At 43.4% G+C, this 14,011-nt stretch overlaps 1 protein-coding gene across 1 annotated transcript in view; it reads left to right on the forward strand.

Annotated features, from left to right (window-relative positions):
* pex5la (peroxisomal biogenesis factor 5-like a) overlaps positions 1-14,011 on the forward strand; it is a 106,385-nt gene extending 92,374 nt beyond the window's left edge. The window contains exons 12-14 of the mRNA XM_052130795.1: positions 139-304; positions 2,807-2,964; positions 13,776-14,011. Of these exons, the coding sequence (XP_051986755.1) occupies positions 139-304; positions 2,807-2,964; positions 13,776-13,977 (526 nt within the window). The 3' untranslated portion in view covers positions 13,978-14,011. The remainder of the gene's footprint in view (positions 1-138; positions 305-2,806; positions 2,965-13,775) is intronic.

Raw genomic sequence — 14,011 nt, forward strand, 5'->3', positions numbered from 1 at the left:
TTTTTCTCCCTTTTTTAGGCAATAAATGACTGATTTGGATGTTGCTGGTGGGGGCATCCCTCAAGGGCAAGCTCTTGTGAGTCTTTCAGTTCTCTCTCTTTTTCTCTCTGCTTCTCTTTCTGTGTTCTGCTGCCCCAGCACTCTGCTGCCTGAGGTGAAGGAGCTCTTCCTGGACGCTGCCCAGCAGAATTCGGACACTATCGACCCAGACCTGCAGACAGGGTTGGGCGTGCTGTATAACCTCAGCTCTGAGTTCAACAAAGCAGTGGAAGTCTTCAATGCTGCACTGTCAGTGCGGCCTGAGGTAAATCCCTGCTCAGTGCACTCGACTGACAAACTGGTGTTAAATCATACAGAAACGTTCCCCAAAGGCAGAGAGAAAAAAAGAGAGGGAGAACGCAAAGTGTCAAAGAGTCATTGGGGCATGTAAAAGGGCTCCAAATCTTTGAAACAGTTAATTTGAAACTTGAGAGGAGTGTTATTCTTTACCATTCATGAGAGCAGACTTAAGAACCCAGTGGGTCACCTTGTCGACGATTGATGCTTGCTAAGCTGAATTTTTCCCCCTGTGTTGACTACATTTGCACTCAATCGAAAATCCTGCCCATCTGCTTGACTTGGTAATGTCTGCTTGCCTGCTGGGCGGCTCAAAGCCTTGAATAAAATAAAAAATAATGGCCATGTGCAACTGAAACTCTGACACCAGACTCCTTCTGTCACGTTAGGAACAACTCAAAAAGAGACAGCTCAGATCACCCTGCATTTAAATCTTCACTTTTACCATTTTGTTTTATCCAGTGTCGCTGGACGTGAAGGTCTATATATCAGGCACAATATATATATTTTAATTATTCTGTATCCAAAAATATTTGTAAAGCCCTGTATATGCTCACTGACGTGGTTAGGATAGACTTGTGCTTTGTAGCTTAATGCTAGATACCTTTGTATTATCGATACTAGATAGGGCTGAGCAATATTCCTGTAGACACAATACACCGTTAGAAATTTGCCAACCGGTATACATTCTGGATTATCGTTTGTATCGCAGCTACACAAAGGTTTTGTGTAACCGCGATACAAACGATAATCCAGAATGGAGGAGGAAGACAGAGCGGCTTTATGTGAGACTGAGAGAATTTAAGAAACCGGGTTTTTCATGTACTGACAAACTTTCAATGGCAGCCCAAACTATATTGCGGGCCACCGGAGCAAATTCAATTACTTTAATCTCACGTTCTGAATATATTTCTCATCAGACACATGCAGCTGTGTATCACGTGATTTTTAAACACGCTGTCTCTGAAGCATGAAAGTATGCGCGAGTCTAGCAGGTTTCCAGATTGGGCTCCACAGACACTTGCGTTACTCAATCTGGTTTCTTTCTATCACCAAACAAACTTTTTTTTAATTTTTTTTACATGACCCTTTTGAATTCTGCTGAGATTTGAGTTGTTGTGTTGTTGTATTTTTTTACCATAAAGCACTATGGAGTAAGTCAAACATCTCAAATGGCGAGAGAGCCTGACATTCTAACCAACACTGATGAGGAAAACATCTAAAACAATGTGTCATGTGCCAAAAATTATGTGTCATCTGTCATGCGGATTTTAATAAACCACACATCATCGGCCTTAATAATGTTCAGTTCGAATTATGTTAGATATTAGAAGAAAAACTGTATTTGCTTTCAGATATTCAAATACTGTTTACAGAGATGACTTAAACCATTAAGAGGCTTGTGAAGTGTTTTATAATAATAATATAGTCAATCACATCAGACTGACATGTGAAGTTTAACGTTGTGTTAAGGTTAATTACCACGTTTTGAATACCACCAATTGTTTTTTTACTCTGACTATGTTTGATAAAGTTCCAAATAAAGAGAAAATTATATAAGAGGAAGTAGTTTTCATTTCTAAAATATTTATTTAAATGACTGGATTTCCTTCAAAATAGTCTATTTTATTTTTATACGGTTGTTTAAATATATAAACCAATTATAATTTTTTTGTGTGTGTGTGTGAAAAATGTATCTATGTCGTGATATATATCGTTATCATGACATAAAATTTGTGATATCATGATATAGCCTAAGATTTTGGTCATATCGCCCACCCCTACTAGATACTGATAGTATAAGGAATGAGGATATGTTTTGAGGATGAGTATAAACCTTCTGTTTTTTAGAACTTTGTACTATCTCAGGTGTGATCGTCTAGATGAATTCATGCTGTTGCTGCAGAATACCCTTTAAGATCTAGACATGTGCTGGGGAGGAGGAGGGTTTCAGAGAGAAAACTCTTGGTGCGCGCTGCAGTGAAACTGTCTTACCTGTTAACAACAATTTAAATATTAGAGAGTACACCTGTTAATTTGCTAACAGATTGCATGTCAACGGACCAATCAGCTTGTGCCATGTAGAGTTTCAACTTAAAATAATTTTTGAGTGATGTAGATTGTTTATTTGCATAAACTTTACGGGCCTATTTTAACCTATAACTTTAGTTTGCATTATTTATATATTAAAATATATAAATCATGTATTGATCTGAAGCATGCCATATTAACTGTAAAATATTTATTAAAAAAACAGCAGTAGTTTTTGCAGTAAATATTGTAGTCAAATAGTGTGAAGAGGCAGCTTAGAACACCATGCACTTAGATGTCACTTTTACCACTGTGTTTAATCCAGTGTCACTGTACTTAAAGGTAAAATTAATATTTTGAAATGTCAAGTCATAACTTACTTTTATTAAGCCTAGTTGCATGTAACCACAGAATCTTTAAAGCCCCTTGGTGTGTACAGGACTACTTGCTGTGGAATCGGCTTGGGGCAACGCTGGCTAATGGAGATCGCAGCGAGGAGGCAGTGGAGGCCTACACCAGAGCCCTGGAACTGCAGCCTGGCTTTATTCGGTCACGTTACAACCTGGGCATCAGCTGCATTAACATGGGTGCTCACAGGTTTGTGAACAAGCAAGTGACCGAGAGAAAAGGAGCTAGGCTATCCATCTGTTTTCTCCCTTTAAGACTAGAAAGATATATAAGACTGTGGTTTTCAACTGCGGGGTTGGAACTCAGTAATGGGATGATTACTCTAATAGGGTCATTGACAGGAGAGTGGGGCAAAATACAATGTTAATTGCAAGTAATAAATGCAACTACTGTAACCATATACAGTACACTCACTGGTCACTTTAATAGGTACACCTGTACATCTATTTATTCATGCGAAATGATGAATGGTGCGAAAAACAAAAAACATTGTGTGAGCGGCATTTCTGTGGGCAAAAATGGCTCGATAATGACAGAGTTTATAGAAGAATGGCCAGCTGACAGGAAGGTGACAGTAACCCAGTTACAGTTACAACAGTGTTTCTGAACATACAACACTTCGAACATTGAGCCAATTGGGAAACAGCAGCAGAAGACCCCTCCTGGTACCTCTACTGTCATTTTAGAACAGGAAACTGAGGCTGCAGCGGGCACAGGCTCACCAAAACTGGACAATAAACGACTGGAAAAACATATGGATTTCTGCTGAGGTATACAAATGGTAGGCCCACTGCAGCCTTAGTTCCCTACCTGTCACTCACTCAACGTTGTGTCGATGAGTTGACACTAGGGGTCGCTCCTGCAGAGCCCAGACATTGAATTCCTCTGCCACCTCCATTCATTTCTACACGCAGTTGGATCTACGGCGCTCTGACACCAGCCCCACCACAGCCCACCACTCAGTGCCGGCCCCGGCATGGAGCTACCCGCAGGACTGCGACGCCACCCACCTCACAGCCGGCCACCAAGAACCCCAAGAAGGCTTAAAAGTGCCCCTGAGATGGGCAGCCCCGGGACTCAGGAAACTGCACTATGGGAGCTTATAAGCAGACCACTCCCTCCCCCGCCGGAGGGTCGGGTGGAGAATCCTTATTTCTTTAAAAAATGTATTTCGACGTATGCCCAACGGGCTGCAGTACCCACATTTTCAAAAAAGAGCAGTTTACTCAGCCCCTGGGCTTCGGGTCAATTGGGAAAAGAGCAAGTTTCTCCCGTTCAGAGCATCTCTTTTCTCGGTATGGAGTTGGACTCGGTCTCAATGACGGCACGCCTCACCAACGAGCGTGCACAGTCAGTGCTGAACTGTCTACATGTTTTCAGACAGAACACATTAGTCCCAGTGAAATACTTTCAGAGGCTCCTGGGGCATATGACACACTCAGCGAATGTCACGCCGCTTGGGTTGATGCATATGAGACCACTTCAGCACTGGCTACAGACCAGAGTGGAGAGACAAGCATAGCACCACGGCACACACCGCATCCTTGTTACGCAGGCTTGCTGCCGTTTTCTCAGCCTCTGGTCAGACCTAGCATTCCTACGGGCAGGAGTTCTCCTAGGCCAGGTCCCTAGGCACGTCGTGGTTATGACAGATGCCTCCCAATGGGGCTGGGGCACCGTATGCAACGGGCACTCAGCCGCCGGCCCTTGGACTGGCCTGCGACTGCGTTGGCACAACTGCCTCAAGTTGCTGGCGGTACTACTTGCCCTGAGGAGGCTATTGCCATTGATCCGGGGCAAGCATATGTTGCTCCGGATGGACAACACGGCAACGGTGGCGTATACCAATCGCCAAGGCGGCCTACGCTTTCACCGTATGTCACACTCGCCCTGCGTGTCCTCCTTTCGAGTCAGCACCGGCTCAAGTCGCCGCGAGCCACTGATATCCCGGGCCACCTCAACACCACAGCGGTCACGCTGTCGCGGCAGGTTATGCCTTGGGGAGAGTGGAGGCTCCACCCACAGGCGGTCCAGCTGAACTGGAGTCGATTTGGCCAAGCACAGGTAGACCTGTTTGCTTCCCCAGAATCCTCCCATTGTCCACTATGATACTCTCTGACCGAGGCTCCCCTAGGCACAGATGCCTTGGCACACAGCTGGCCCCTGGGGCTGCGCAAGTATGCATTTCCCCCAGTGAGCCTACTTGCACAGAAGTTGTGCAAAGTCAGGGAGGACGGGGAGCAGATCCTCTTAGTGGACCCTTATTGGCCCTCCCAGATTTGGTTCTCGGACCTCATGCTCTTCGCAAAAGCCCCCCCCCCCCCCGGCGAATTCCCCTGAGGAAGGACTTTCTTTGTTGGATCAGTACTTTCCTTTCTGCAGGAAAAGTTGGAGGGCAGCTGTCCCCCTCCAATTTGAAAGTGTATGTAGCCGCCATAGTGACACATCACGATGCAGTGGATGGTAAGTATTTAGGGAAGCACAATTTGATCATCAGGTTCCTGAGAGGTGTAAGGAGGTGTAAGGTGCTATTTGCATCTACTTGGATCACTCACAGAGCTTTAGAAGCTCCGAGCAGCTCTTTGTCTGCTTCGGTGGACAGCGGAAGGGAAGCGCTCTCTCCAAACAGAGGATCACCCACTGGGTAGTCGATGCCATCACTATGGCATACCACGCCCAGCACGTGCCGCCCCCTGCTGGCCTACGAGCCCATTCTACCAGGAGTGTTGCGCCTCTCTAGCAGACAAGAGCTGAACCGAAAAAAAAGTTGAACTCCTAAAACTTGAATTGTAATATTGCAATATACTGGCGGCCAAAAGTTTAGAATAATGTTCCGATTTTGCTCTTATGGAAAGAAATTGGTACTTTTATTCACTAAAGTGGCATTCAACTGATCACAATGTATAGTCAGGACATTAATAACATGGAAAAATTACTATCACAATTTGAAAAAAAAAATCTAAACTTCTTAAACTACTTAAAAGAGTTATCATCAAAAAATCCTCTACATGCAGCAATGACAGCTTTGCAGATCCTTGCCATTCTAGCTTATAGTTTGTCCAGATACTCGGGTGACATTTCACCCCGGCCTTCCTGTAGCACTTGCCATAGATGTGGCTGTCTTGTCGGGCACTTCTCACGCAGCTTACAGTCTAGCTGATCCCACAAATCTCAGTGGGGTTAAGATCCATAACACTCTTTCCCTATCTGTCACTAACTTGACATTGTGTCAATGTAGTGACACTAGGGGTTGCCCTTGGGAGCCCCAAACACCTTATATCTTTGAGAAAAAGCCAGTGGGAATTGGCCAGTGGTTCTGACGGCCATGATGTCTCCGCGTGGACATTGTCCATACATGACCCATTCCATCGGAAGTGGGTCATGTTCTCACTGCGAGAACAGTTTTCCTTCATCAGAGGGAAAGCCACCTCAGTGGCTCCCCATCTCGGCCCTTATACCTATGGGTATTATGCTGCATCAGTTAGCACTGGGGGCGATTTGGGGATTCCAATGGGAGCCACTCCACCGGTTAACCCCACACGGACCTCCCATTCCCCAGAAAGCTTGTTTGCCCTGGTTGTGTTCTGCGACGAGACTGCCGTGTGACTTTGATGAGTTTGCAGTTTAGTGTATGAAACGATGTGATTAGAAATTATTATGCAATTTCTCTGTATGTAGATTCAAAGACATTTTATTCAAGCTGTCAAACCACAAAAAGATGTACTTGTAACAGAAAATACATTGTGTAGGCTATATGAAAGATACAGAACATGTACCCAATATATCATCCAGTGATGGGATGGCTAGACTAAAAAATCTATATAATGTCTTTTATAATGAGTTTTTAAGAATTAAAAGTTTGCCCAAAAATTAAAATTCAGTCATTGTTTACTCACCCATGTGTTGTTAGAACCCCATATGACTGTCTTTCTTTTACTTTATACAAAGAGAGAAATTGTGAAAAAATTTATTATTTTGTAAAAAAAATTCACTACCTATTAGGGATGTGCATCTCCATAACTGAGGCCGATGCGATACGCATCTCAATGCATAGCCAACGATACAATACATTAAAGATACATATGAAGCAGCTACCGATGCAATATGATACAATTCACCCCTATTACAATGAAATGCGATCCAATTTCGGTTTGATTTAACACAATACGATGGGAAAAAATATGATGCTATGCAATTCAATATGGATAGTTCACTTTTATTGCTTTGGTTCAGACAGACAGCAAATCATGAATTAACTTAAGTGCCTTCTGAGTTCTAAAGCATGGACCTTTCACAAAAAGGCCTTTGTAGTGCAAAAAAAAATATTAAATAATACCAGATGTTTTTTTCCTGTTCTGTTTCCAGTGACACTTTTAAGAGTTCACAGATTTGACAGTGACACAATTTAAGGATTCTCAGGGATAAACAATGAAGAAATGTTCCGTAACTTGCCAGCAGACAAATGTGCTTTCCTGTCGGTGCTTCAAGTGTGTTGTTAAATTAGTCATACTGCCTGTATATTTTATAGCAGCATGACATATTTTATAAACTGCATGGTTTTATTAAAATCTCAATTTCTCTTATAAAACCCAAAGTATTTCCAAACATTGGATTTGTAATTATTTGGTGGAAGATGCAGCTCTGCCTCTGCCATGTTAATCTATATTCTATGTCAGTGGTGTCCACACTTTTTTGCATGATTATCTACTTTTAAATGACCAACTCAATAAGATCTACCAACTACTTTTTTAAATGCTTGTTGGGACAACTGCATGTAATTGGAATCATGGAATTCATCTTCTAATTAATTAAAAAATATTTAATAATGTTCAATGTTGATATCATTCAGTTTTAACACTAAACCCAAAACACCTACAGCACTATAGATCACAATAGCCAGTGCATTTACCTTATTCTGATGATTTGCAATTAATGGAATCAGACAGTTTTGCATAATCCGGGCAGTAGCTGCTGGTAGCTAGTCTCAAACACTGCTAGCTTTGCAATTTCGCGCTCTGTTCTCAGAAGCCCTTGGAAGGCGCGAGCCTAGTTGGAATCAGAATCAGAATCAGAAAATGCTTTATTGCCAAGTCCATTTTTTACGCATACAAGGAATTTGTTTTGGTGTTGTAGGCGTGTGTCACACATTCTCTAAATATAAGAAAGTTAAGAGAAACAAGTATTAAAATATAAGCAACATAAATATGTATACACAGTATATATTAAAAGTAAGAATAATAATAAAAGAGAGCAGTACAGCAGAGTAAGTACAGTGGCATGTAGAGCAAGAGGTGGAGAGTGGGCCTTGTTGATAAGGCTAGTGGTGGGGGAAGAAACTGTTCTTGTGGTGTGAGGTTTTTGTCCTGATGGACCTCAGCCTTCTGCCAGAGGGGAGTGTCTCAAAGAGATTGTGGCCGGGGTGAGAGAGATCAGCCACAATCTTTCCAGCACACTTCAGGGTGCTGGAGGCGGCAGATTGCAGCCAATCACCTTCTCTGCAGACCGGATGACATGCTGCAGTCTGCCCTTGTCCTTGGCAGAAGTAGCAGCATACCAGATAGTGATGGAGGATGTGAGGATGGACTCGATGATGGCTGTGTAGAAGTGCACCATCATTGTCTTTGGAAGGTTGAATTTCTTCAGCTGCCGCAGGAAGTACATTCTCTGTTGTGCTTTCTTGATGAGGGAGCTGATGTTCAGCTCCCACTTGAGGTCCTGGGAGATGATAGTTTCAAGCGGAATGATCCCACAGTGTCAATTGTGTAGTCACAGAGGGTGATGGGGGCAGGTGCAGGTGCAGGCAAGGCTGAGTTCTTCATGATATCCACAACCATAACCATGGTTGTTTTGATTGCACCAGGTCACCATTTGGTCAACCTCCCACCTGTAGGCGGACTCGTCACCATCAGAGATGAGTCCAATGAGGGAGGTGTCATCCGCGAACTTCAGAAGCTTGACGGACTGGTGACTGGAGGTGCTGCTGTTAGTGTACAGGGAGAAGAGCAGAGGAGAAAGAACGCAGCCCTGGGGGGATCCAGTGCTAATGGTCTGTGAGTCAGAGATGTGTTTCCCCAGCTTCACATGCTGCTTCCTGTCAGACAGGATGATCCACCTGCAGGTGGAGTCAGGCACACTTAGCTGGGAGAGCTTCTCCTGGAGCAGAGCCGGGATGATGGTGTTAAAGGAAGAGCTGAAATCCACAAACAGGATCCTGGCGTAGGTTCCTGCGGAGTCCAGGTGCTGGAGGATGTAGTGGAGGGCCAAGTTGACTGCATCGTCTACAGACCTGTTGGCTCTGTATGCAAACTGCAGTGGGTCCAGGAGGGGGTCGTGATGTCTTTGAGGTGTGTAAGCACAAGGCGCTCAAAGGACTTCATAACCACAGAGGTCAGGGCGACGGGTCTGAAGTCATTAAGTCATGTGGTCCTTGACTTCTTGGGAACAGGGATGATAGTTTAGGACTTGAAGCAGGCTGGCACGTGACATGTCTCCAGTGAGGTGTTGAAAATGTCTGTGAACACTGGAGACAGTGAAGCAGTGCTTCAAGCTGGATGGGGAGACAGCATCCGGTCCAGCAGCTTTCCAGGGGTTCTGTCTCCTGAAGAGTTTGTTGACATCCCTCTCATGGATGGAAAGAGTCGTCACTGAGGTGGGTGGGCGGGTGGAGGGGGGTACCTTTAAGGTGGGCATTGGTGGGGTTGCCGAGACCCCTGCTGAGGTGGGGGAGGTGGAGGTGATGCACTGTAGCTGGAGTTGTTGGAAGGTGTCTTGGGGGATGGTTTCAGGACTGTCCCTTTGCTGGGAGGTGTTGTGGGGAACGGTTACAGGACTGTCCCTTTGTCTTTCAATGCGGCAGTAGAACTCGTTCAGGTCGTTGGCTTGGCATCAGTCCTTAATGGCCTGGGGGGGCTTTAGGCTTGTAGTTTGTGATCTGCCTGAGCCATTTCCAGACAGACGCAGAGTTGTTGGCTGAGAGCTGGTGTTGGAGCTTCTCAGAGTACCGTCGTTTAGCCTCTTTCACCGCCTTGATTGTAACTTGTACTTCACCTCTTTAAATCTGTCTTTGTCCCTACTCCTGAAGGCCTCTTCCTTATCAAACCTTAACCTTCTGAGTTTGACAGTAAACCAGGGTTTGTCATTGTTGTAACTCACCCTGGTGCGAACACAGCAGTCCTCACAGAAGCTGATATATGACGTCACAGCCTCTGTGTACTCATCCAGACTGTTTGTAGCAGTCCTGAACACGTCCCTGTCAGCAGAGTCAAAACACATCTGGAGATCCTCCACAGCTTCACTTTCACTCCACGTCCTTGATGTCCTCTCTACAGGTTTGCAGAGCTTTAATTTCTGCCTGTACGCAGGAATCAGGTGGACCATGATGTGGTCAGAGTGTCCCAGTGCAGCACGGGGGACGGCATGATAAGCATCCCTGACCGTGGTGTAACAGTGATCCACTGTTCTCCTCTCTGGTCTGGCATTTAATAAATTGTCTGAATTTCTGGTGAAAGAGCTCCAGGTACCGTCGCAAAAAACAAAGTTAAAACACAAAACCAAACAAAACAACGCGCACACACACACACACACCAAGGTGACCGTCTGCGGCACCATCTTGCAAATCATGGCAACTGAATAAACAAAAATCTTGCCTGGTCAAAATTTACTCGTCAGTTGCAAGTCAGGCAGAAACTAAAAGAAGGAAAGACATTATATTTATTTTTATTCAAATTTAACAAAAACACATAAAAATTTTGTGCAATCTACTAGCATTGCCTTTGCGATCAACGTGTGACTGTCAGGACACGCCTCAGTGTCCGTAGTGTTGTTATACGTCATGTTCACGTGGCAGCAGTGGTGATGTTAGCATTAGTTTCCTGAACGCGTTCATGAGTTTGCACACAAGCTCTTTGCACGAAAGCAGCAGTAGTTACTCAGCATGCGAGAACTCATTTTGTTTCGCTTCAACAGGACCACCAACAATATTAACGACAGAAAACACAACATAGCTTTTTGAGACCCTGCTCAATAATTGCTCACATGCTGCCCTTTCTTGCACATTATACCTTATTCTAGGCAGACCACAGACAATCACCTCGTGCTCGCACCCTGCATCGCATTTTGGACCAGTGCCAGTTCATAGCGGAAGGGGTTATCAGACGTGACGCCAAATATAGAAACCAAGCAATCGACTGTATGTCCCCTTGCTCGTCGTGGCTGCTTATGACAAAAAACTCTGATTAACATATAAAAGAAAACTTTTATTGTGTTTCATTTGGCATCTACGTAGGACACGATATGACTGATGCTAACAGCCCTATCTCTCTGTTTAATGGAGGACTCCGTTTGAAACAAATAGGGTTGGACATGGAAATGCATCTCGACTTCCACTACAAACTCTTCTGTGTTTGTAAGTTCTGTTCTCTGGATTGTGTGCAGCTATGTTGTGTTTTATGTTGTTAAATTTGCTGTTGGTACTGTTGAAGCTAAACAAACCAAGTTTTTCTTCAATGTCCCATCTCATGCATGCTGCATAACTACTGTTGCTCTTCTGCAGAGAGCTCTAAAGCTCATGTGCAGACTCGTGAATGCGCACACGACATCAACAGTCAGTGAAGATTTTTTACTAAATAATACATTCGATTTTGGTTTATTTCGCACCAAACCTATGTTTTATATCAATCATGAGTCTAATGGAATAATTTATTAGACTGCCATTGTATGACATCACTGAAAACTAAACATTTTCATAATTTCTCCCTTTGTGTAAAGAAAAAGAAAGTCATATGGGGTTACAACAACACAGTGGTGAGTAAACAATGACTGAATGGTAAACTATCCCTTTAATGGAAATGTATGCGAGTTGAGCTCAAAGGCATTGCAGAATTTTGAGCAGCCTCCAGAGATGGTGAGCAGCAGTGTGTGTCTCAATAGAATTTGTTTCTTTCGAATTTTAGAATGAGCCCTGTAGTCCAGCAGACACGTCTGGTGTGCGACGCCATATAATTTACCCTGCCGCTCAAACTTTACAAAGTTGTGTTGAGAAATATGTTTGAAAAGACCAAGACTATTGTGCAGTGACCAGCCCTATTAATATATATTTTTTTAAATCCCAAGTTATATACAGTGCATACGGAATATATTCACAGCGCTTCACTTTTTCCACATTTTGTTATGTTACAGCCTTATTCCAAAATGTATTAAATTCATTATTTTCCTCAAAATTCTACAAACAATACCACATAATGACAATGTAAAAGAAGTTTTTTTGAAATCATTGCAAATTTATATAAATAAAAAAAAAACATAAGCATACACAGCCTTTCCTCAATACTTTGTTGAAGCACTTTTGGCACCAATTACAGCCTCAAGTCTTTTTGTGTATGATGCTACAAGCTTGGCACACCTATTTTTGGGCAGTTTCTCCCATTCTTCTTTGCAGGACCTCTCAAGCTCCATCAGGTTGGATGGGGAGCATCGGTGCACAGCCATTTTCAGATTTCTCCAGAGATGTTCAATCGGGTTCAAGTCTGGGCTCTGGCTGGGCCACTCAAGGACATTCACAGAGTTGTCCCATAGCCACTCCTTTGTTATCTTGGCTGTGTGCTAAGGGTCGTTGTCCTTTTGGAAGATGAACCTTCATCCCAGTCTGAGGTCCAGAACACACTGGAGCAGGTTTTCATCAAGGATGTCTCATTGCTGCATTCATCTTTCCCTCAATCCTGACTAGTCTCCCAGTTCCTGCCGCTGAAAAACATCCCTACAGCATAATGCTGCCACCACCATGCTTCACTGTAGGGATGGTATTGGCCAGATGATGAGTAGTGCCTGGTTTCCTCCAGACATGACCCTTTCTCCACTTGATTGGTGGAATGCTGCATAGATGGTTGTTCTTCTTGAAGGTTCTCCTCTCTCCACAAAGAAAGGCTTGAGCTCTATCAGAGTGACCATCAGGTTTTTGGACACCTCCCTGACTAAGGCCCTTCTCTCCCGATAGCTCAGTTTGGCCGGGAGGCCAGCTTTAGGAAGAGTCCTGGTGGTTCCAAACTTCTTCCATTTATGGATGATGGAGGCCACTGTGCTCATTGGGACCTTCAATGCTGCATAAAGTTTTTCAGTACCCTTCCCCAGATCTGTGCCTCGATACTATCCTGTCTCAGAGGTCTACAGACAATTCCTTGGCCTTCATGGGTTGGTTTGTGCTCTGACATGCACTGTTAACTGCGGGACCTTATATAGACAGTTGTGTACCTTTCCAAATCATGTCCAATCAACTGAATTTACCTCAGATGGCCTCCAATCAAGTTGTAGAAACATCTCAAGGATGATCAGTGGAAACAGGATGCTCCTGAGCTCAATTTTGAGTGCCATTGCAAAGGCAGTGAATACTTATGTACATGTGATTTTTTTTTTTTTTTTTTTTTTAATAAATTTGAAAAGATTTCAAACAAACTTCTTTCACGTTGTCATTATGGAGTATTGTTTGTAGAATTTTTAGGAAAACAATGAAGTTAAAACATTTTGGAATAAGGCTGTAACGTAACAAAATGTGGAAAAAGTGATGCGCTGTGAATACTTTCCGGATGCACTGTGTGTATATATATATATATATATATATATATATATATATTAGATAATCATCTGGAAAATCTTCAGATTGTCAATGCTTGGTACATGGTAATATTAATACATTTCAATGTGTGATTTGTAAAAACATTTATGTTTACTTTTGTGTGATAAACAGCTTTGGTATTGGATTGGGACGCCACCTTATGTCCAATGTAAAATTGGGGCCCTGAAGCAAAAGCAGTGGAGAGCCATTTATGTCAAATACATCATACCAAACTTTCCATTCAAATATTAATCCTGTATGGTCCAGTTACTGAATAAGTAACTGAACAAGTCTGATTAAGTGCAACATACAGAAATAAAACATTAATTTCTTGTTTTATTCATTTAATCATTCATGTGTGACCTGTGAACATGAATGATTGTTTTTTCTGCAGGGAGGCAGCCAGTAACTTCCTGACAGCTCTGGGTCTGCAGAGAAAGAGCAGGAGTCGGCAGTTTTCACACCAGGTCATGTCTGGAAACATCTGGGCAGCCCTCCGGATAGCATTGTCCATGCTGGACCAGCCTGAGCTTTTTCAGGCTGCCAACATAGGGGACCTGGACTTACTCATGAGAGCTTTTAACCTGGATATGTGATCAAGCAAACCCTTTAACCATGGTGAAAAATCCA

Source organism: Xyrauchen texanus, chromosome 7, assembly GCF_025860055.1.
Source record: "Xyrauchen texanus isolate HMW12.3.18 chromosome 7, RBS_HiC_50CHRs, whole genome shotgun sequence".
NCBI classification, from domain to species: Eukaryota; Metazoa; Chordata; class Actinopteri; order Cypriniformes; family Catostomidae; genus Xyrauchen; species Xyrauchen texanus.